The sequence below is a fragment of the Hordeum vulgare genome, chromosome 6H, assembly GCF_904849725.1.
Source record: "Hordeum vulgare subsp. vulgare chromosome 6H, MorexV3_pseudomolecules_assembly, whole genome shotgun sequence".
Taxonomy (NCBI): domain Eukaryota; kingdom Viridiplantae; phylum Streptophyta; class Magnoliopsida; order Poales; family Poaceae; genus Hordeum; species Hordeum vulgare.
Window position 1 is genome coordinate 286,723,190 of NC_058523.1, and position 24,847 is coordinate 286,748,036.

General features: G+C 45.4%; 1 protein-coding gene across 2 annotated transcripts; it reads right to left on the reverse strand.

Moving 5' to 3' along the window:
- Positions 1 to 1,592: 1,592 nt before the first annotated feature.
- LOC123402199 (probable protein phosphatase 2C 15) lies at positions 1,593 to 7,445 on the reverse strand. Of its 2 annotated transcripts, XM_045096082.1 has the most exons (9): positions 6,952 to 7,441; positions 6,272 to 6,443; positions 5,848 to 5,998; positions 5,704 to 5,767; positions 4,926 to 5,033; positions 3,797 to 3,922; positions 3,474 to 3,712; positions 2,668 to 2,870; positions 1,593 to 2,320 (listed from the first exon to the last, which is right to left on the reverse strand). In XM_045096082.1, the coding sequence occupies exons 1-9, from the start codon at positions 7,195 to 7,197 to the stop codon at positions 2,286 to 2,288; spliced, it is 1,344 nt and encodes a 447-aa protein (XP_044952017.1). In that variant the 5' UTR covers positions 7,198 to 7,441; the 3' UTR covers positions 1,593 to 2,285. The 2 variants fall into 2 exon arrangements, with proteins under 2 accessions (XP_044952017.1, XP_044952018.1); XM_045096083.1 differs by lacking the exon at positions 1,593 to 2,320 and having other exon boundaries at positions 2,682 to 2,805; positions 6,952 to 7,445.
- Positions 7,446 to 24,847: the final 17,402 nt, after the last annotated feature.

Here is a 24,847-nt window from a genome sequence, read left to right on the forward strand (position 1 = left end):
AGTCTTCTAGCTTGAAGCTTGAGCCAATATTATTCCTTTCTTGCATCAAGGGGCATCTCCACAAAAACCTTAAACCATACATCTTTTGAACTTTTCTGAAATATACTTGGAAAACACATTATTCCGATGATGCATATGTTGTGATCAATTACCAAAACCATCCTAGGGAGCAATTGTGCTTCCACTTGTCTATCTAGTTGTTACTCGTCCGGATATCTCTTATCTGGTTCATATTCCGAGTCAGTTTGTCTCCGCTCCCACCTCGGTTCACTATAATCATCTCCTTCGTGTTCTTCGCTATCTTCGAGGCACTATCTCTCACCGTCCATTCTTTCCTCGCTCAAGTTCTTACAGCTTCAGGCCTATTCGAATGCTACGTGGGCTAGTGATCCTTCATATCGTCGTTCACTTTCTGCTTACTGTGTTTTTTTAATGGTTCTCTCATTGCCTGGAAGATGAAGAAATAGACCGCAGTTTTCTGTTCGAGTGCAGAGGCTAAGTTGCGAGCTATGGCTCTTTTGACGGCAAAGGTGACTTGGTTACGGTGTATACTTCAAAATTTTGGTGTTTCCATCACTACACCTACTCTACTCTTATGTGACAGTACAGGTGCTATTAGCATTGTGCGCGATCCTGTGAAGCATGAGCTCACCAAGCATATTAGTGTTGATGTTTTCTATGTGCGTGCTGGTGTGCAAAATCAGGTTATTGCTCTTCAATATGTGTCTTCCGAGTTACAGTTGGCGGATTTCCTCACAAAGGCCCAGACTAGAGCGCAACATGGCCTATCTCTTTAAACTCAGTGTTGTTCATCCACCGTGAGTTTGAGGGAGGGTGTTAGAGTATATATATTATAGCCACATACCCCTTTGTACTTATCCCATTTGTATAAGGTGTTTCCTGCATATATTCCACACATGTACATGTATATATATGGACTTATGGCATAAGCCCTCATGGGAATACAAGTTGCATATTTCCTAACAATAGCATTATATTCATATTTTATACTTTTTTAATCAAATTTTATACATAACATGTTAAAATCAAAGTTACGGTTTAAAAGGTAAGGATAATTTAAAAAAGCATGTGTTTGACTTCAATATGACACGCGGGTAAATTACCTGAAAAGTCAAGGGGGGTTACAAAAGTAAGTATGGGTTAATTCACAAAAAATGTAGGGGATTTGCAAAATTGCATGATCAGAAGCACTGCATACTTTATTAGTAGGTACTTCCTCCGTAAAGAAATAAAAGTGTTTAGACAACTACTTTATTAATGTAAACACTCTTATACTTCCTCCATCCAGAAATACTTGTCAAAGAAATGGATGTAACCAAACAAATTTTAGTTTTAGATAATACTTGTCAAAGAAATGGATGTATCCAAACAAATTTTAGTTTTAGATACATCCGTTTGTATTTATTTCGGTCACAAGTATTTTCAAACTAGGGAATATTTCTTTACAGATGGAGTACTTTATTTATAGATATGGATTTTGCGCAAACTGAAATAACAACAATTACCCAGACTCCGTACACCTCCAGGCTTCACATAATGAATTTGTTAGTAAGACTACGTACACCTCCAGATAAAAGCTCAACTGAGATTTACTAACAGTAGCCACAGCTGACGCAATGGAGAAACAAAATATGCTTTGTCAGCAAGGTTATGTACATTGTAAACAAGCACAGAAATATCCTGCTGATTAATGAGACCACAGTTGTTTGAAAGAATTTATTTGTATGCTAATTAATTACAAAAGAGATACGAAAAGCTGAACTTCAACAAGGGTTGAGTATTTCTCGACCACAATTCAAGGTCGGTCAGAAGAAACTCACCTACTCATATTGAGAATTACAAAGCCCTTCTGACCTGAGCTCTATATGTGATCAGTAATTCACACTGTAGTTGACCTAAGAATAGATATGTCAACATGGCATGCCGTTCTCAATCAATGATCCTTGGGCCTGTATTTGCCACCAAGGTCAAATGATCTGTGTGAAACTGTCAATCAAAAAGCTTGTCCCTTTAATTAAAAATTAAGGTATATGCTTGCCACTTCAAATGGCATACTATTGAACAGTAACCACCTGCTTGATAGCAATTCATATTTCAATCCCAGGTCAAATACCCCAACCAGTTCATGTGATCACAGAAGTGCCAAAACAATGTGAATTGCCGCAAAATGATTGTCTCTTGGAGGCTTAGGCATTGTGAGGTGTCAGTAGCTCTCTCATAGCATAACCCTTTTTTTTTAAGTGAGACAAGTTTAACCTTGGCGACTATTCACTGGACCCGCTATTTCTCGATGACGAATCTGTAGCAAGTTAACAATATATAAGGAAAAGGTTTCAGTACTTCATACTCTCTCCATAACACAATGTAGTGTATATTTGGTTTTTAGAAAATCAAACATGTCTATATTTGACCAAGTTAATACAATACACTATCAGCATCTAAAATACTAAATATTTAAAATATGTAAACAGACTTCATGATGAATCTAATGGTTCTAGTTTTGGCTTTTAGATGTTCATATTTTCCCTACAATCTTGGTCAAATGTAGACTTGTTTGACTTTCTAAAAAATCAAATATGCACTACATTGTGGAACAAAGGGAGTAACAAGTACGGAGTAGTATATAAACAGCTCTGCAAACAATACCTCGTGAACGGCGCTTTCCCTCCATGGCTTCTTTTTTTTCCTGACAGCTTTGGCAAAGGAACGGACCATCCCATCGACGCAAGTTCCCAGGTTGTGATGAATCTTCATGTACAGATATCCCTTGATTTGGCTTTAACTCTACTTGACAAATAGCACATATAAAGAGTTTGAACATATTTCGAACAGGGTATTCAGAATCCAGCCTGCGGTAAAAAAAAAATGAACCATATGGACGGGTCTTGGTACAAACTAAAGAAATTCAGAATAACAATCAAACAAGGATGCACTCAGCAGCAGATAGAAAGATAATGTGAGTGAACAAAATATTTTGAGGGTTTTGCATGCAATGGAACGAAGGTCAGATCCAAATAATTCAAATATGACAATGTTATGCTGTTTGAATGAGTATATGGGCTCTATATGTTTGGCACTTTAATTTCATCTAACTTTCCTCATGGTATGCATCTTTATAGATTACTTCAGCCAGAATCCAAAAGCATGGTACGTGTCCTCGAGTTGTTTTTCATTTTGTAGCGAGAAACCATCCTTAAGTTTATTTCAGGCCCATGAGAAGGTTGTTGGTTAAACTGACACTGTTGGCTGTACAATGGAAAATGAATGTGCAAACTTCTAGAGAACAACAAGTAAGAATGCAAAAGAATTTATTAATTGACTTTCTCATTTTTTTAGTAAGAATCTATTATGGTTGATGATGCGTTGGAAACCTTCAACGTGATTATATAATCATAACTGAAGCTCACGACCATTTGCTCCTTTAATAATCAAATTAGAATCATAGAACCAACCGTCTAGAGAGCAATGCACATTCATCCTCAAATATCTCTTCTACAACGTCTGGATCCATATATTCTCTATCTGCATGGGATGATGAGTCGGAAGATGTTTTCTTGCGAAACATATTTTTGAAAACACCCATTCCTGGTTGTTTTTTAGGAGCTGACATAGCTGGGTTGCCTTTTTCTGGTACTAGGTCAACGACAATACAAGTGGTGTCATCCCTCAGTCCCTTTGAATGCACTGCTTCCTGAAAAATATTTGAAATGTGTAAAGAAGAGCATCATGAAGGAGTCAGGGTTAGATAGAGAGAGAGAGAGAGAGAGAGGTGTACTTTAACAATTTGCTCAGCTGCAGCTTCAGGAGGAAGTCCTCTTGAACAGTTGAGAGCCTGTTCTGCAGTCAAGGCATCCCAAACACCATCGCTTGAAATGATAAGCCGACCTCCAGCAGTAGATAACTACACACATAAAAAAACATATCAGTACTTTTCAGAATCCAGGGATCAGACTAACATGAACAATACACTAGGTTACTCGGATATGGCAGCAAGCTGCTGTGTCAGGGGTTAGATATGTCCGGATGCCCGCTGAAATGTATCAAGTACGTATCCGCCAATTTTTTTTCCAAATAACTAAACTAATTCACATACATCTGGGCCCCAGATACTGGTCAGACACGGGAAAACCAGGAAAAGCTTAACCCCATACATATCATTACCCATGAACCACCATTCCCCTTTTCTCGCCTCATCCTGCCTTCACCGGACCTGAGCTCTGCACCGCCAGTGCTGCCGCTCCCTCCCCTTGCTGGAGTGCCGCCGCACTGGAGAAGAAGAGACCCAGTGGACAATCCACTGGACCAGAGAAGGGGAGCGCAGCCGCCACCGCTCCGTCGCATATCCCCTCGCTGGAGTGCCGCCGCACTGGAGAAGAAAAGACCCAGTGGACGGCCCAGCGGACCAGAGAAGGGGAGCCCAGTCGCCGCCGCTCCGTCGCATACCCCTAGATCTGAGCGCCCCTCCCTTCCCAGATTAGAGGACTGTACTGCCCACTGCCTCTGAGCGCCGCCGCCACCGTGCTCCCTCCCCCTATCTGAGGGCCGCCACCCCTGCTCCCTCCCCTGACCTGAGCAGCAGTGCAGAGGTGAAGGAGGACGGCATCCATTTGCTCCCTCCCCCTAATTGCCATCCTTGCGATAACATAATTTGCCATTAAAAAATGTTTGTAAATCTGACATCTGATTTTTAGCATTTCCAGTAAAAAAAAACAGAAATTTGTATCGTAGAGGGGGGGGGGTATATGAAATCTATGAATAGGCATAGAAAAAGGTGGAAATAAATGTCAAAGCAAAGCAACTTCTTGTACTACTGCACTCTGCTATCATTTCACTCGTATAATTAAATTTTGGGCTTCAGCGTTAAGGTAAAACAGTTATTATGTGTTCTGCATTTCCAGACATACCTTTACTTGCTTGACGAGAGGAACAGGAACGATAAATTCACCCACATCCTGATCTCCGATTGTCCTTGACAGGCACAAACCCCCAGGCCAGCATCTAAGGGGGCCAATCTGGAGGTGAAGATAAACATGCATTAGTAAAGCAAGTGAAAAGAATATAAAAACTAGAAGAAACACATGCAAAATGTATCAATGAAAAAAATAAACAATGTTGGGCACTTCTTCCTGTTCCACTCCTAACACGAATGCACGATTAGGTACCATCTCTCTTGCATAAACTAATATGTTATATGCCGATAAAACTCTAAAATATCCAATCAAGGTTCTAAAAATTGACATTTAATAGCTGTGTAGGAAACACTTTGGATCAAGTTCAAAAGCAAATTCAATACGAGGGAGCACATTTAACATGTAACAAAAAAAGCTAACATTAGAAGGCAACATCCAATTAACATATGCAGCTAAAATGCTACTCCCTCCGGCCCCAATTAACTGTCGCAACGCCCAACTCCGATGAGCAAGCACACCCGCAACAATTAAAAAGGGCCGGAGGGAGTAGATATATTTGTGACCAATGTTAATCAATGTCACCAAAGACTGCATAAAATTTTCAGTACTGAAGAACATGTTAAAGGATAGTATGTCTCTTAATAGTCACCATAAATACTGCACATTTCCAAGTCGAGTACGAGTATCTCATAAACTGAAGCAATAGAAATGGCAACAATGAACCTTGATGCAAGAAAATTAACTTGAATGGCAGAATAAGAAAAGTTGAAACCTCAGCACCACCAACAACATTTAGCCTTCCAACATCACCTCCAGCTTCTGTTACACGATCAACCCTGAGCATCAAAATCAAGTGACGATAGATAAGTTTTTGCCATGAGAAGTGAGAAGGCGCATATCAGGAGAACAATCTTACTCCTCTTTACTGGCATCGAAACGATGATCCGAAGATAACTGATAAATTGAACCTTCAGCTTCTAATACACAACGTGAATCACCAACAGATGCAACAGTAACAACCAATCCATCTATTATGACAAACGTCACTGTTGTTCCTGAAGAGCGTGCTGTAAAGAAAGAAAATGATATCAGTCAGACATTTAATTTAGGTTGATGCTAGTAATGTTTGAACAAGTTATTCCAAATGTTTCGAAAATGTATGTCATTAGAAACCAAAAGAACATGAATAAACAAGATCAATGCCAGTATATCAAAGATTCTAATGACCGATGAAAAGATCTCCTTTTGCTGGCTCTGATGACAGATAAATCCCCTTTTTATAAGGTAACTCGGAATACTGGAGGATTAGCAAAAGTTGCTTTAATTATCACTTGACGCACCTACTGTTTGGAAATCTTTATCGGTTTTGACAAATGCTGCAACCATCGCCCTTGGAAGCGCAGCAAGCCAGTCCTCCCTGTTGAGATCAGCAGGGACTGCACCCAAGATGTTGTTCAAGAGATTCTCCTTAGTATAAATAGCGGCTCCATTCCCATTGTGCCCATCAAACAGCTGCAATAAAACCACGGCACTGAGAGGCTCTGAACAATTGCTTCTAGTTGATTATTCATCAAAATTATTACCTCCAAAATTTCCTCAAAAAAGTCTAAAACGCGGAACTACAGCAAATTAAGATACTTTGTGCTATAACCAGCAAGTCCAGCATTACATAATTCAGTTGGTCACATGCATTCATTAATTGTTGGACGATAAATTAAGCTTGATTTCCTTGTGAAACTAGTATCTGTTATGTACAGATAAACCATATATAAAGTCACCGTCCCAATCTCCAACACTCCAAAATCAGATCTTCCCTCCAAATGAAATCTGGAATCCAAAATTCTCCAACAACCGCGCACAAACAAAATCGAGCAAGCCTCACAATTCACGCACGCATCCAACCCGATCCATGTGAACTTATAGAATTATAGAGCACCAAAGTAATGTATCCACGTGACGGATCGGGCACGCGCAAAATGCGGCAGCATGCGAGGTGATTGTAAGGGTCTGTGGCGCTTACGCCGAAGGCAGAGAAGGAGGATGACGGGACGCCAGGGAGGCGCTCGCAATCGGGCTTGAGGAAGACGAAATCCTCGCCCTTCTTGGCCTGGCTGAAGAGGCCGTGCTGGAGCTCCGGGCGCTCGGCGGCGGTCCTCTCGCTGACCACCTCCCGCCGCAGCAGCACGGCGAGCGGCACGGCCGAGCCCCCAGCCGTGCTTCCGCCGCCGCCCACGTTGCCCTGCACCGACCTCGACCGCGTGGACATCCCCCTCCCCTGCCACCACCGCCGCGCCGATCCGCTATAGAGGCGCGGCCCACAATTCCTCCCGTCTTGCCCGTATTGGTGAGGGGCTTTTTTGGGGGAGGGGGGAGAGAGAGAGAGAGAGAGAGGCGGTGAGGCAGGAGGAAGGGAGGAGGAGGTCACATGGGGGAGTGCTGCTACAGAACGCGGAAATCCAGCCCGCCACGCGCATTCGACATTTTCGGGAAAAGTTGGCAAGGGACGACGAGGGCCATGTTCAGACTTCGGATTAGCGTTGAGACAGCCCGGTTGGCAATGGCTGGGACCAGTTAGCGAGCGCTGCTTCGAAGCCTCTCAACCACGCCACTCGGAGCATTCTTACGTCTCGTCACGTGTCGCAATTTAAACGTTTCTTTCGTAATTTGTTTTTTTTATCTTTTTAATGTGTTTTTGGCTTTTTAGAGTTGTTTTTTTTAGGTTCGCACGGTCGTGTCTTTCGGAAAGTGAAAAAACGTATTTTTTATTTGTTTTTTTCGCGAGAGGCATGATTTTACTATTGCGAGAGGCACGGCCGTGCCTTTCGGAAAGGAAAATTTAGTTTTTTTCATTTTTTTCGCGAGAGGCACAGTTTTGCTTCCGTGGAAGACACGGGTTTGATATCGCGAGAGGCACGGTCGTGTCTGCCGGAAAGGAAAAAAACGTGTTTTCTACTTCTATCAATATGGATCTAGTTTTAAAAATCTCGACACGAGAAACCCAACGATGAAAACAGTTCAAAATTTACACGCATGGTTTAGGAGATAAAACGTTTTGAAAATACATATCTACGAAAAAAGAAAAAACTCTCATGTTGTGACAAATGGCACGCATTTAGTACATCAATTGTCGTAATCTGTGGAGGTGAAAGTAATTGTTGAAAGGCGTACTCGCTAACTAGTGATTTCGCCCCTGTCTATTCGGGATTCGTCGTGTTAATTTATTTTGGGTCGTCATAACGTTTACATGTGTGGTAGGAGTAACAAAAGACCATACGCTACATGATTATAGATTACACAATGTCACCGTATGCATGTACAAGTGACAAAACTGATGATGTCAACGGAAATCTTTTGTTTTTTTACTTATTTAAAATATTTTATCTTTTAAATAAAAAATTCGATTGAAAAAACATTTTTCACCATTAAATACATCGTGACGAGTTCTTCGAAACTAGATCTCATATTGATATGTTTCGATGATTTTTTTGGATTAAAAGTTGTCATGTCTATTGCATATAAATTGTCATCATGATTACAGTAAAGTTCCCATGATATATTTCAAATATATTTTTTCTATGTTTAAAATAAACTTTGACATATTATAAAAAATAAATTAATAAATTAATCTTATTATGATGAATTATTAAAATTTGCCATGATCCATGAAATGATTTTGGCATGGTTCATATGTAAAAAAATATGTCATGAGTTATTTTAAAAATGCATGATCACTGGCTCAAATTTTTCATGAACCATAAACTAAAATTAACATGATGAATTGCTTAATTTTTTCATGATACATGCACTAAAATTTGATATGGTTCATACAAAAAATATTTTTCATGTTCGAAATACTAGAATTGTGATGGTTAAATTCTAAAATTTTCATGATATATAAACTTAATTTGGCATGATGAATTACCAAAAATTGCCATGATCCATGAATTAAATTTGGCGTGGTTAATTACTAAATTTTGCCATGACCAGTTAATAAAATTTACCATGAAAAATAGTTCAAATACAATGGTAGCTTTAAATATAAAAGAAAAGGCTAAATGAAACATGGCATGGCAAATTTATTGTAAACCCTATGGCAATTTCAATGTAAACATGTGGTAACTTGTAGGAAAAAAAAGTCGTCGAAACATGTCAATATAGGATCTAGTTTTAAAGATCTCGTCGAGACGGATTTAATGATGAAAGCGGATTTTTAATTGGATTTTTTTATTTAAGAGATAAAACATTTTTAAGTCTAAAAAAACAAAAAGATTCCGCTAATGTCATATGTTTGATGTGGCAAGATGAATGGTTATAGAGGCGTGTGGACCATGTTGCCTCATGCTACACGTGTGGGCACTATCATTTAGGTTTATTTTTCATCCACGCCTTACCGCACCTCGGAGAGAGAGGTTGTTCTGGTATATCATCTTGAGATTTACGAATTCATTGTAGGCGTCTCATCATCGACGGGAACGTCTCCTTTCATTGAATGTGCATCACCAAAAATCCTGAAATAAATCCAAAAATAACGTGAGTGATGGGCCACCTATTGATGGTAGGGTCATGTACTGGGCATCCAGGGCCCACCTAGGGCCTCACACGGTCATTAAAATCGCAGGACTATAGATGCATCCGGATGCATACACTGAATCCACTCGGACCCATGGGGTCACTCGGACGTCTTCCAGTCTGTCAGCCATGCACCAACACTCGGTCAGGGACAAGCATGAACGACGTAGAAGCTTCAACGATCGAGGGACTTTAAACCATGCATGAAGTGCAGTCAAGACTAGCGTTACCAGTAACGACCATAGTTATAGCTACAGTTTCTAGTAACGCATGTAGTTACTCTCACTAAATGTCGTCGTAATGACGCTTGGCGGGTCCTGGTGGACTCTGTATAAGCCACCCCCGAGCTCTGTGACAAGGGTTAAGCATCCGTTGTAATCAGACACCCCCATAGAAAGCACAAGCCTCTGAACATGAGACTTACTGTCTTTACATCCACTCAGAGGGGCCCGAACTCGCTAAATCCGAGTGACACTTGCGTCGTAGCTAGGCTCCACCCCTCATTCGTACCCCTAGTATTCATTGTCAGGATCGCTCCCACCAGAGTTGGCGCCCACCTTGGAGCTGCGTGTCTAGCGATTTACAACGCAAGTGGAGTTTTTCCGATCATCATGATACCCTCGACAAAGAGATCATGTTCGGTTCCCTCAGCTTCATCATCGACGATTTGGTGTGGCTGCAAGAAGCTCCGATGTACAAGGATGTGATGCCCGCTTGCGGCGTGATGCATTTTCGTGCAACTTCATTTGGAGTCCTTCTCCAGCAGTCGTCGGTCCCGTACCATTTGGCGCCCCTGTCAGTGTTAAAACAGGTTGATCTCGAGTAGGGGGGACAAACTGTGGATCTTGGATCGATGGGTAACAGTGGACGAAGGAGATGATGTTTTACCCAGGTTCAGGCCCTGTTAATGGAGGTAAAACCCTACGTCTTGCTCTTGTTGTATTGACGAAGTAGTACAGAGTACAAAGTTGATCTATATCGATATCGGATGTTGTGGTCTAAACACTAATCGTACTGAGCTTAATGTGTCATATGAACTATGACCCCCTAGTTTATATAGATACCAGGGGTGCTAGGGTTACACAAAGTCGGTTAAAGTAAGGAAGGAATAGGTCGACTACGAGGCCGCCTTGGATTGTATGCCAAGTCTTCGGAAGAGTCCATCTTGATCCCAATACCTTCAATGACGGTTGAACAGGTCCACGAGTCCGCCCCATGAGAACAGATAGGCGGTCTGAGGACCCCTTAGTCCGAGACTCCCTTAGAGCATCACTCGTAGTACCCTCAAACCCTCAAACCAGTTTTAAGGGTTGAAAAATTGCATTTTTGGCACTTTTAAGGGTTGAAAAACAGGGGCAAAGACTAGAACCCTCAAACCCAACCCTTATAACAAAAACAAGGGTAAAAACAGGAGAGCTCGGGTGGCGCGGCTGCCTCTGGCCCGCCTCCCCTCTGACGCGGTTGCGAGGAGAGCATGAGGAGGCCTGGGGCCGGCCTGCCTCTGGTTGCGGGAAGCGGCGGGCGGCGGGCGGCCGGGGGCGGGGCACGGTAGGCGGCCTAGTGCGGGAGGCGGGGGGTGGTCAGGGGGCGGGGCACGGCGGCTGGGGGAGGTCGAGGGGGCGTGGCGTGGCTGCTGGGGGCGCGGCGCGGCGGCGGCTCGGGGCAGCGGCGGCGGTCGCGCGGCTCGGGCGGAATGGCGGCGGGCGGGCGACCGGAATGGCGGCGGTGGTTGGGGACGGGAAAAAGTCCCTCTCGTGCGACGATGGAACGGTTTGAGGGTTGGGGTAGTTTTCGCTCCCCAAACCTCACTTCTACAAGTTGGGAGGAAGTTTGAGGGTTGGATCCTCAAATTTTTTTTGAGGGTTTGAGGGTTAAGGGGTTCTAGTCTATGCGTTTTTTGCTCGCAAACTGTAAAAAAGTAATTGTTTTTTTAAGGATTTGAGGGTACTACTAGTGATGCTCTTAGTAGCCCTCGAACTAGCCTCCAATGTCGTAGTCTAGACTCACTAGCTTCATGCTTCTGCAGTCTTCAGCTTGCGGGGTGAGTTCTACCTTATATTCGGTTGATCCTATCCCATATTGTTCTTCATCTTCAATTGATGAAACACCATTGGGCCCACAAAAATGAATATTTCCCCCTGCGGGGTTAACCACCTCCTCGACTCTCGTGTGCCAACGAAAAAAGGTGGTTCCTTCCCAAGAGAAAAAGAGAAGTTGCTTATCATATAATTTGCATGTGCCCCCCAGCAGCACTCCCCATCCCCTCCAATACACCGAGAAGAACACCAGACAAACAAAGACATGGCGAGTGCTCCAGGCTCATCCTCGCTCCCTCATGGCTCTCTTCCAGGATATTGGGCCAGTTGCTTAGTCTCACGCCTTCGTCTGTGCAAGCTCGAGGTGCAAGGGTATTTTCTTGACTCAGATCTCGCATCCTCCCGTCGCGGGCTAACCTCCGCCAATGGTGAGGCCTTTGCAGAGAAATTCCCTACGCCAAACACGGCGGAGAGAGTATGCTTCATCCCATTCCTCTTACGAGGCCTCGGCTTCCTTATTCACCCCCTTTTACGGGGTTTGTTGGAGTACTATGGGATCCAACTTCATCACCTTACCCTCGGATCCATCCTCCACTTCTCGGGATTCGTCGCTCTCTGTGAGATGTTTCTGGGTTGCGAGGCCCATTTTTATTTCTGGAGCAAGTTTTTTTTTTGCATTATCCCCCAAATTGAGGGAGGGACTATCTCCGAAGTGGGTGGAGCCGAAGTGTGGCATACAGCGGTAACTGGGTACCCGATAGGGACCGTGAGGGCAGCTCCCAAAGAGTGGACCTCAGAATGGTTATATATTGAAGACGTTCCCCTATTCGACCCCGTCCGAAGGGGTCTATAAGAATTCTCATCCACTTTGCTTAAGAAGCGGTTCAACTCGCGCCCGAGGAGTCCTTATCAAGAAGACAATTCGGAGGTGAAACAGTTGGTTGTCAAGGTAAAACTATTGACACATTTCGACCTCACCATGATCGATGTGATGGCCACGCCCATAAATCGATGTGTCCAACCTCTTCAACAAAGGTCTCATCCCCTATGGTGATACAATTGTTCAAGCGGCACCACTCGATACAAGCGGGAGGGTCCAGCTAGTCCAGCGGCACTGACTGTCGTATTAGCCGACCTTTATAAAGGAGAAAAGGAGGATTTTATCAGCCGAAACACCAAGGAAGGCTATTCTAATCATAACCCTATTGAATGGGTTAATATGGCTCAATTCCCCTAATTTGGATTCTTATTTACATTGATCTTTGGGTGACTTAATTCCTGAAACTTTGCCTAAACAGGAATGAAGGTGCATGGTAGAAAAAATCAGTTGCCCTCCTCCTCAGCGAGAAGACTATGCCAAGGAAGACGACCCCGGATTTCATGACGATCTGGATACGTAAATTATCTCCGAGGACGGATTATTTTTTTAGATGGGAATTAACGGCTCTGAGGCTACCCTCATAGCTGAATATCCTAAGATACCTCCTTCCTCGACCAAGGGAAAGAAGAAAACTTCTTCCTGAAAAGTACGCCCGCCTACTACAGCAACAACCCCTGCCATTACCGGTCATTACTCCATGCGACAGATGCCTATTAACATAGAGTCTGCTGAGCTCATGCCAAATAATGGCAGGTCCTCCAAGCATGGGGCATCTGTACGGCCTACTTCGATTACTCCTCCTACCAAGAGGTAACGAATTCCCTGCAAGCATTTCTTGTTTGATCTACAACAAGTACTTACGCTTGTCGTCATATTTTATAGGAGCCGAACATAGCCACCACCATCAATTGTAGGGTATAATGTGGAGGTCCCTCCTGCTGATCAGCCCCCTGAGGATCACGATGAGGTTTCGGTTACCAACTCCAAAGTTGAAAGCGTAATGAACCACCACCGTCGGAAAGAATCACTTTGCCATCCTGAATTTTCCGAACACGAGTTTAATGCCTTGAGTTCGGTAGATGCGCACCTCAAAGCCGCCTGAGCAGGACTTGAGGGAGTCGCCAGTCATATGTCAACAAGCCTTAACGTATGTATTCAAATATTTGCCATTTGTGAACAAATCCCCAACCACTAACCATAGATCCTTGATTCGGCAGTATGACCAATCTGAGGGTCTAACCACGATTGTCTACATGTTTTGTATGATGCGAGGGACAAGAATAAGGAGTTACCCAGGAAATTGGGACATACCAAACACAACTCGAGGCTGCGAAGGCCGAACTAGGACAGGTGAATAGTTTCACAAGAGAAGCGCATGGTGAGAATTTTTATTTTTAACTCATGTTCATAGTTTCCCTATTGTCTTTTTTAAACAAAAGTGTATTTTGTAGCAGCTGAATCTATAGTTCAACCGCAAAAAAGATCTCGAGGCGGCAAGAGAATCACAAAGATACGTCGAATCTCAGAATGAGGCCAGATGTAACTCGTTATTCCAAAGTGTTGATGAAAATAAAAAGCTTAAGGCGGAAAAACAAGAACATATCAGCCAAATTGACAGTTTAAAGACTCAGCTGGCACACGCCACAAAGGAGAACAAGAGATTGAAGGGTGGAACGTTCGGTAAGTAATATGCCGAAATTGTAAACATATGAATATGTGTTCTGAAATTGACAGATATTCTAGGCCTCTTTATAGATTTCCTAACTGGGTGTCCTGAAGAAGAAGTCAGTTCGTTTAGTGGTGGCCTTCTAAAGGAATTGTCCATAGCTTATGAACGAGGGTGAAAAGTGATGAAGAGCATGCTGAAGGCATTATGGCCGACCGAGGAGCCTCAGAAAAGGATGATCGAACTAGCTGGTGCTTTAAAGGAGCTCGGTGCCGGTTTGAACTGTGGAAAACATCGTCCTACCAAAAAGGTGCTCGGGAGGCATGGGCAATGGTGAAGACGAGGTTTACTAAGCTTAATCCTGAAGAACGTGCACAAGTTAGGCCAACGGGGCCCGATGGTCACGAGGTGCCTCTTCACTTAGTTTTTGATCAAGTGATGCCCGTCGCACACTTGTCGCAACAAGATTGTCGTCTGGATGTAATAATAGACAACCTAGACCATCAGGCTTATGTGTGATTTTATGTTACTAGGTATTTATATCACTTTGTTCTCCGTCTCATGTGTTAATATTGTCTTAATCGACCATCCGCTTCTGCCTCCCTTGATAGAAATCAGGAAGTGTTTTGTACTATGCATCCTTGAAATAGGTAAACAGTTCAGCGAACCAGGCAATCCGCCCATATGGTGCTAACAAACACACACTTATCGTGGAGTTATTTTATATTACTTTTATTTAGTAAGAAATATATTCCAAGAAAATAGTTCCTTTATAGGTTCCTATCTTTGGGTTTTGGAGTATCCATTGTGTGTGGATCAAGTGTATGCTTGGGAAATTTAACCCTTGGTGATGACCACCTAAATGTTGTCACCTTCCTTGTGCGAGGCTAATTTGTCATTCAGAACCGTAGCTTTCAGCTTCACACGTCTGAGGTACGTATCCGTATTACCCGGTCGTAACAATCGCAGAGGTGCTCCCTTTATCCTCTAGTCGAACAATCGGGAACATAGAGGATAAACACAGGAGCCAAGCAACCTAGCTTGGCAAAATCTTAAGTCAAATTTAGTGCATATAGAGGCTAAGTATAGGAAGAATAGACGTATCGTTAAAGAGATGCACAAATGTACTAGTATCAGCTTTAGAAAGCCCCCATGTGTCTGCGGAAAGTACATGTTCATGGACACAGTTCAGTTTATCCAAACGTAAGATGGGATATGTTAATCCACTTGAAGGAGGAAAAAGGATAAAGAAAAACTTCAAAAGATAACAAGGGAACAAATCATCATGACTGCACCAATTTAGTTGTAGAAACACCGAAGACGATCCATGTTCCATGGGTTTGGTTCAAGGCGATTATCTGACGCGTTGCAGAGACGATATGCCCCTCTTGTAAGTACATCGTTGATGATAAAGGGGGCCTCTCATTCGAGTGAAAGTTTATTCTTTTTCTTCACACGGAGACGTAGCACAAGCTCGCCCATGTTGTAAGTATTTGCCCGAACTTCACTATTGTGATAGCGCGCGAGCCTGCTGTTGATAGAAGGTGGAACATGCCAGAGTTATAGCGCTCTTCTTCCAGTGCGTCGAAGTCATCCTGCCGATCCAACTCGACTTCTTTTTCCTCATACATGCGCACTCTAGGTGCATCATGGATGATATCATAAGGGAGGACTGCTTCCGCCCCATACACCATAAAGAATAGTGTATGACTCGTGGACCTGTTCGGAGTTGTGCGCAAACCCCACAGTATGGAGTCAAGCTCCTCTACCCAATGGCAATCAAATTCTTTGAGAGATCGGACTAAACGAGGCTTGATTCCACTCATGATGTGACCATTAGCCCGTTCGACCTGTCCATTTGTTTGTGAGTGATACACACAAGCATAACTGAGCTTAATGCCCAAGTTCGCGCACGAGTCCTTAACTTCGTGGGTTGTAAAATTGGATCCATTATCCGTTATTATACTATGCGGAATGCCATAACGGTGAACCACATCTGATATAAAATCGATCACTGGTCCCGACTTGGTAGAAGTTATCTGGTTTAGCTTCGATCCACTTAGTGAATTTATCGATCATAACCAGTAAATATTTCTTTTTCTTGGATCCCCCTTTAAGAGGTCCAACCATGTCGAGCCACCAAACCGTGAATGGCCAAGTGATCGGTATTGTCTGAAGTGTTGTTGCAGGCATGTGGTTGTGATTTGCGAAAAGTTGACATCCAACTCAATGATGGACAAGCGTATGAGCGTCTTCTCAAGCTGTTGGCTAAAAGAAGCCAGCTTGGAATGCCTTGCTTACCAGAGCTCTAGCCGCTGCGTGGTGACCGCCCATACCTACGTTTATTTTAGCCAAATGTTGTTTACCTTCTTCTTCGGATATGCATCGCTGGAGGATTCTGGTAGTGCTTTCTCTGTAGAGTCCCCTTCATGAACCTTGTAAGACTTAGATGGTTGAACTATCCGTCTTGCTTTTGTTTGGTCATCAGGGAGTTCCTCGTGAAGAAGATAAGCCAGGAAGGGTTCGGTCCATGGCACGATTATGGCCATAATTTCATAAGCCCAGAGTGTTTCCTCCAACGCGGAGCCGCCAATGATTTGATCATTTGGCTCAACTAAAGGGGGGGGGGGTAACTTGTTCCTTTCATGTGGCTCCAATGTCTTTGTTCTCGTCCTGCCATGCCACGGAAGGCTTGAAAAGTCTTCTGAGGAAGGTATTTTTAGCGACGGGGTTGCGGTTGGCGCCCATACAAGCAACGAAATCAGCAGCCCAATTATTGTCTCTAAAGACATGGTGGAACTCAAGGCCTTGGAACTGAGCTGATAATTTGAGGAAAACGTTCCTATAAGTTTCCATATTCGGATTTTGGGTGTCAAATTCGCCATTGATTTGAGAGATAGCAAGGTTCGAGTCCCCCCGCACCTATAGGCTTTGTACGCCCATCGAAGTTGCCATCTGCAAACCATGTAGCACAGCTTCATATCTGGTCGCGTTATTGGAATCAATATACATGATTTGCAACATGTACCGAATATTATCGTTGGTGGGGGGTGTAAGTATGACACCAACCCCCAGGCCAACAAGCGTCTTGGATCCATCAAAGTACATCGTCGAATGGGAATATGTATTATACTCTTTACAGAGTTCGGCTTCCGTCCATTCGGCTAGAAAATCAGCCAACACCTGAGTTTTAATAGCTCGGTCTCGCTTGTAAGTGATTTCAAAGGGTAAGAGCTCTATAGCCCATTTAGCTATGCATGTGTCGGCGTTCTAGGAATGGGGGTACCCAGACCTGCCTGCGTGTGGCCCAGGACTGGCCCACTTCATCAACCAAACCAACGGGCCCGACACCACTCAAGGCAAGGCCCTCGTGAGGGGCCACGGATCATGAGGGGGAACAACATCAAGACCCGCAGGGGGCCTCCTCAGGACCCCTCCAGAGCGATGGATATTCAAAGGTCAGGCCCGGCCTCAGGAGTCAAGGGTGACGCAAGGGAAGGACACGTGAGCATCACACAACAGGGCGGAGCAGTTTCCCCTTTAGGCCTCGTTTGGTTAAGGGGGATTGGGGAGGTTTTGAGAGGAAAATCCCCGGGGGGGGGGGGGGGGGGGGGGGCAGAAACCCCATAGATCCTCGGGCGACCATTTGGTAGGAGGGGTTTGCTTAGCCCAATCCCCTCCGTTCCCCTTCAATCCCTTCCTATCCATGTGTTTCAAAACCCTCCTCGGGGACTAGTGGAAGCAAAACCCCGGGGATTTGAGAGGATTGGGTGGAACAAAGGGATTCACCCAATCCCCTGAAATCCCTCCCTCTCAAAACCTCCCCAATCCCCCTTAACCAAACGAGGCCTTAGTGCAAAGGGGGCAAGGACGTACGAGGGTTCCAAAGGCATCTTCCAAAGGTTTCCCTTCTGGTGCAACAAGGCCGTCGCCGCCCGCCAGCAGGACAGACGTCATCCCCGGGACCGTCCCTGCAGCGCGGGCAGCCACTTTGCACGCGAAGACCACCTTTGTGCACGGGAGCATGTTCCCTTGTTCCCCTTCAAAATTGACCGCTGTGGGATCCCTTCCCGCCAAAACGATAAGGGAAGAGGACCGGGGCCTCCACTACAAATAAAGGATAGGTTGCTTCATAGAGGGGGATTCGATCCGAACCATTCATTCACCCACTAGCACCACGCAAAGCCACCCAGCCTCCGGAGGCGCCCAAGCACTATACTAGTTCATCCACCAACCTCCACGAGAGGCAATCCACCAAAGCAAGAGTAGGGTTTTACGCTTCACAGCGGCCCGAACCTGAGTAAACTATTGTGCTCTGTGTTTCCCTCCTCATCGAGTGAGTTTCCTGCCATCCCAAGCGAGTAGCACGCTAGGTGAGGCGAACCAATGAGAGATCTCCGTACATGCCACTGAGTTCGAATATTTAGGGTTCTATGGAGCCCGAAATCCGACATTTGGCGCACCAGGTAGGGGCGTGTCAAGTTTTCCTCCAGGCTCCGCCTTCACCAAGCTTCGCCTCTCCCATGGCTGACGCCCGTCGGGCTCGCGCAGAGCGTCGCGCCACCCGCGTTGCCCACACGGCACCCGTCGGTGCCGCGGGCGCGCGCCGGTCACCGTCGCCCGTGGTGAACGCTGCCACCGGCCCCAAAGTTCAAGAGCAGCAGGGTTCCTCCCAACCGGTGACTGAGCAGGTCAACGGCCGCATGTCCACTCCATCGCTCGTCCGGGCTTCAGGGTCGGCATCGCGCGCTCTGCCGGAGGCGCCGCATGGCCGGCGCGCGCTTACCATGGCCACCGAGCTGCTCCGCTACCAGACCGCCACAACGACTGGCTCTAGCGCATCGAGAAGCTCATCGTCGCCGTCGGTGACTCCGCGGTGCTCTCTTGCTCGCTTCGACCCCAACCGTCTCTGGCGAACGACGAGCAGCAAGACGCGCCACCCACACCTCCACGGTGTGGTGCGGACCCCGAGCTCAAACAGGAAGCGCGTCCCCGCGATCGGCCTCGCGAGCCGAGGGCGGGGCCAGGAGATGAAGCCACCTGTCAGGTGGTTCGTCGGCCCCACGCCGACGCACGCGCGCCCCGGCGCTGCAAATCCCGTGTCGTGAGCGCGCCCTGCTTGAAGGAGACCCAATGGAGCAACAAGACCCGGCTACTCTCGCGTGCGTCGCAACCGTCGGGCCGATGGGGTGCCTCGCCATCGCCCCTGAGATTTAACCAACTATGTGGCCCTGCAAGTTCAAGCCTGATCTACCCACGCGCTACGACGGCTCCCTGGACCCGGCCGAGTTCCTGCAACTCTACCCGCTGAGCATCAGAGCGAGAGGAGGAGGCGACAAGGTCATGGCATGCTGGTTCCCCATGGCGCTCAAGGGCGACGCGCTCTCTTGGCTCCTCAACCTCCCGAAGGCATCCATCACCTCCTGGGACGATCTGCGCGAACGCTTCATCGCCAACTTCCAGGGCACCCGCGACCGCGCTCCTACCATGAACGACCTGCGGCGCATCAAGCAGCAGGAGGGGGAGACCCTGCACAAGTTCATACAACGCTTCACGGTCATGGACCTCAAGATCCCCAAGGCGTCGGACGAAGCCGTCATCTCGGCCTTCTCTGACGGAGTCACCGACCTCAAGATGAAGGAGGAGCTCGCCATCAATGATGAAATGAGCACTACACTAGAGAATGTTCAACCTAGCAAGCAAATGTGTTAGGGCTGAAGAAGGGCGCATGTCGCTCCTCGGGCCCCAGGCGGCGGACCCAAAAGAGAAGAAGGCCAAGGCCAAGGAGGTGAAGAGCAAGGCTCCGGTGGTGCTTGCCGCTGAGCCCGAGGCGAAGCACGGCCGAGGAGGAGAGCGTCCGTCCGGAGGGGGGCCAACGTGCATCTTCCATAGCACCAGCAACCATGATACCTAAGAGTGCCACGAGCTCCGACTGGTCCGTGCCGAGCACTTCAGCAGGCGCCCCGGACTAGGAGACAGAGTCCCCGCGTGCGGTGGTGGCTGCCGGGAGGACCGGGAGCCGCGTCAGGGGTGGTACGAGCAGCCTCAGGAGGATCGCTGGCGCAACCAGCCTCAGGAGGACCGCTGGTGCGACGACCTTCAGGAGGGGAAGCGACGCGGGCAGCCTCTTGAGGCTCGTCCTCGTGAGGCTGGGCTGCCTCCGTTGCCTCCACCACCCAGAAGGAGGGATGAAGATAGGCGGAACAGTGGGGCTGGGGGCTTCCAGGAGGACAAGGCAGTGGCCTCCATCCTGGGCGGCGCCGAGACCCCAGCCTCAAACCGCGCCTTCAAGCAGTTTGTCCGAGAGGTGAATACCGCTCTCCCGAGGCCTGAAGCGATGTGCCCCTCAATTAGTCCCAGACCATCATCACCTTTGACCCCAAGTGATCAGCTCAGGTTCTCGTTCATGGTCAGCAAGCTCCCCATGATGTGCACCCCAACCATCAGCAACGTCCTCGTCACCAAGACGCTCATCAACAGTGGAGCGGGGCTCAATGTCCTGTCGGTCAAGACCTTCGAGACACTCCGGCTACCTTACGAGCAACTCATGACCATGCTACACTGACAGAAATCTTCTGTCGTCTCTTGAGCTTGCGTTGGTTTTTCCCTTGAAGAGGAAAGGGCGATGCAACACAGGAGCGGTAAGTATTTCCCTCAGTTTGAGAACCAAGGTATCAATCCAGTAGGAGAATCGCGTCAAGCCCAGAGTACCTGCACAAACACAAAAGAGCTTGCACCCAACGCTATAAAGGGGTTGTCAATCCCTTCAAGATTGATTGCAAAGTGAGATCTGAAGGCGGAAAGTGGAACAAAGTAAAAGAGTAAGGCTGAAAATATGGTGTGAAGTAGACCCGGGGGCCATAGTGTTCACTAGAGGCTTCTCTCAAAATAGAAAATATTACGGTGGGTGAACAAATTACTGTCGAGCAATTGATAGAACCGCGCAAAGTCATGACGATATCTAAGGCAATGATCATACATATAAGCATCACGTCTGAGACAAGTAGACCGATACTTTCTGAATCTACTACTATTACTCCACACATCGACTGCTATCCAGCATGCATCTAGTGTATTGAGTTCATGACGAACAGAGTAACGCCTTAAGCAAGATGACATGATGTAGAGGGATAAACTCAAACCAATGATGAAAACCCCATCTTTTTACCCTTGATGGCAACAACACGATGCGTGCCTCGCTACTCCTTCTGTCACTGGGTGAGGTCACCGCACGGTATGAACCCAAAACCAAGCACTTCTCCCATTGCAAGAATCATAGATCAAGTTGGCCAAACAAAGCCCACAACTCGAAGAGAATTACAACGATATGAAATCATGCATATAAGAGATCATAAGAAACTCAAATAAGATTCCTAGATAATATAATCATAAATCTACAATTCATCGGATCTCGACAAACACACCGCAAAAGAAGATTACATCGGATAGATCTCCGTGAAGATCATGGAGAACTTTGTATTGAAGATCCAAGAGAGAGAAGAAGCCATCTAGCTACTAGCTACGGACCCGTAGGTCTATGGTGAACTACTCACGCATCATCGAAGAGGTCATGGTGTTGATGAAGAAGCCCTTCGTATCCGAATCCCCCCTCCGGCAGGGCACCAGAACGTGCCCCAGATGGGATCTTATGGAGACAGAAGCTTGCGGCGGCGGAAAAGTATTTTCGTGGATCTCCTTGCTTTTTCTGGGATTTTAGGGAATATATAGGCGAAAGACCTAGGGCAGAGGAGGCCCAGAGAGCCCACAAGCCTGGGAGGCGCGGCCCCCTGGCCGTGGCTAGGGGGCTTGTGGGGTCCATTGTGACCCTCTGCCTTGGTTCTCAAGTCTCCCGATCGTCTTCTGTTTCGGAAAAAATCTTTTTGGAAGTTTTATTCCGTTTGGACTCCGTTTAAAATCCTCCTCTGAAAAGGGTCAAAAACACAGAAAAAACAGGAACTGACACTTGGCACTGAGTTAATAAGTTAGTCCCAAAAAAGATATAAAAGGCATAAAAAACCATCCAAAGTTTGAAAGGATAATAACATGAAACCATAAAAAATTATAGATACGTTGGAGACGTATCAAGCATCCCCAAGCTTAACTCTTGCTCGTCCTCGAGTAGGGAAGTCATAAAGACTGAATTTTTGATGTGGAATGCTACCTAGCATAGTTGTCCTTTGTAACTTCTTTCATGTGACATGAATGTTCAGATCTGTAAGATTCAAAACAATAGTTTGCTATTGACATGAAAACAATAATACTTCAAGCAAACTAGCAAGGTAATCATGAACTTTCGAAATAACAAGGCCAAAGAAAGTTATCCCTACAAAATCATATAGTCTGGCTATGCTCCATCATCCCCACACAACTAATGTAAATCATGCACAACCCCAGTATTGGCCAAGTAATTGTTTTCGCACTCTTAATTTCTCAAACCTTTTACAACTATCACACAATACATGAGCGTGAGCCATGGATATAGCACTATAGGTGGAATTGAGTGTGGTGGTGGTTGTGAGAAAAAAAGGAGGAGATGGTCACATTGACTCGGCGTATCAAAGGATTATGGAAATGCCCATTAATAGATATCAACGTGAATGAGTAGGGATTGCCATACAAAGGATGCACTAGAGCTATAAGTATGTGAAAGCTCAAAAGGAGAACTAGTGGGTGTGCATCCAACTTGCTTGCTCACGAAGACCTAGGGCAATTTGAGGAAGCCCATCATTGGAATATACAAGCCAAGTTATATAATAAAGATTCCCACTAGTATATGGTGGTGACAAAGCAAGAGCCTCTCAATCATGAAGAACATGGTGCTATTATGAAGCACAAATGTGGAAAAAGATAGTAGCATTGTCCCTTCTTCTTTTTTTTGGGGCTCTTTGGACTTTTTTTTTATTTCCTCACATGGGACAATGCTCTAATAATGATGATCATCACACTTTTATTTACTCACAGCTCAAAAGCTTAGAACGATGATGACTCTATAGGAAATGCCTCCGGCAGTGTACCGGGATGTGCAACGATCTAGCTTGGCGTATGACGTTGAAACATCTCGCTAGCTATCTTACGATCATGCAATGGCAATATGAGAGTGAAGGCACAAGTCATGAGACGGAATGGTGGGAGTTTCATGGCAATATATCTCGGAATGGCTATGAAAATGCCATAATAGGTAGGTATGGTGGCTGTTTTGAGGAAGGCATATGGTGGGTTTGTGCACCGATAAAAATTGCGCGGCACTAGAGAGGCTAGAAATGGTGGAAGGTGAAAGTCCATATATACCATGGACTCACATTAGTCATGAATAACTCACATACTTGATGCGAAAGTTTTTCTTAGTAATCAAAACAAAGTGCTAAACGCATACTCCTGGGGGAAGGGTTGGTAGGTGTTAACCATCGCGCGATCCCGACCTCAACACAAAGGATGATAATCAATAGATCAATTATGCTCCGACTTCCTAACATAGCGGTTCACCATACGTGCATGTTACGGGAATCACTAACTTCAGCACACGTATTTCTAGATTCACAATACCCTACTAACACAACTCTTAATATTACCAAATCCACGTCTCAAAACTAATTGAGAGGAATCAAAACTTTTCTTTCTACTCAATGCACATGAAGATGGAAGTTTTTGTATCCTCTTTGGGTACCTATCACCTTTGGGACTACTTTCATAGCACAAACCAACTACCAAGTCACGCACCGCCGTGCTCTAAAAGATCTAAGTGAAGCACATAGAGCAAAATTATCTAGCTCAAAAGATATAAGTGAAGCACAATGAGCATTCTAGCAAAATCACAATGAGTGCGTGTCTCTCTCAAAAGGTGTGCATCAAGGATGATTGTGACACAACAAAAATCAAAGACTCCTACGATACGAGACGCTCCAAGCAAAACACATATCATGTGGTGAATAAAAATACAGCTCCAAGTAATGTTACCGATGGATTGAAGACGAAAGAGGGGATGCCTTCCCGGGGCATCCCCAAGCTTAGGCTTTTTGGTGTCCTTGAAATTGGCTTGGGATGCCTTGGGCATCCCCAAGCTTGAGCTCTTTCCACTCTTTATCCATTTCTCCATGAGAACATCACCCAAAACTTGAAAAAATCACAACACAAAACTTAAACAGAAACTCGTGATATCATTAGCACAAGAAAACAAACTACCACCTCCTTAGGTATTGTAGAAATCTTGATTTCTATTTATATTGGTGTTAGATTACTGTATTCTCACTTTTCCATGGCTAATAACCCCCGATACTATCCATAGTTTCATCAAAACAAGCAACCAACTCAACAAAAACAGACCAGTCTATAGCAATCTGTATACTTCGTAAACTTCTGGTACCTCAAAAATTATGATAAATTACTACTGCCTGGGCAAAAGGCATATCAACCAGAAGCAAAAAAGAATCAACTCAAAAGATCTTTCTTAATAAAAATGAAAAATAATCTCGTGAGAGAAAAGTTTCTGTCTTTTTCCTGCAGGATCAAACAACCATCACCAAGACTAGTCATAAAGGTTTTGCTTGGCTCAAACACAAAAAGGAACACAAAAGACACTATCATAACATAATTATGATGGTGTGGATGAAACTAAACATAAATAAAAAGATAAATTCATTAGGTTGCCTCCCAACAAGCGCTATTGTTTAACGCCCTTAGCTAGGCATAAAGCGATAGAATCACGTATCGTCGTCTTTGGTGCTCAAACCATAAGTAGTCCTCATCATGGATTCATAAGGCAATCTTA

Coding starts and splice junctions, on each gene's coding strand:
- LOC123402199 (XM_045096082.1), bottom strand. CDS start 7,197: ATGTCCACGCGGTCGAGGTCGGTGCAGGGCAACGTGGGCGGCGGCGGA. Junction 5,999..6,271: donor TAAAGATTTCCAAACAGTAG/GTGCGTCAAGTG, acceptor CTTTCTTTACAG/CACGCTCTTCAGGAACAACA. Junction 3,713..3,796: donor CAGCTGAGCAAATTGTTAAA/GTACACCTCTCT, acceptor AATATTTTTCAG/GAAGCAGTGCATTCAAAGGG.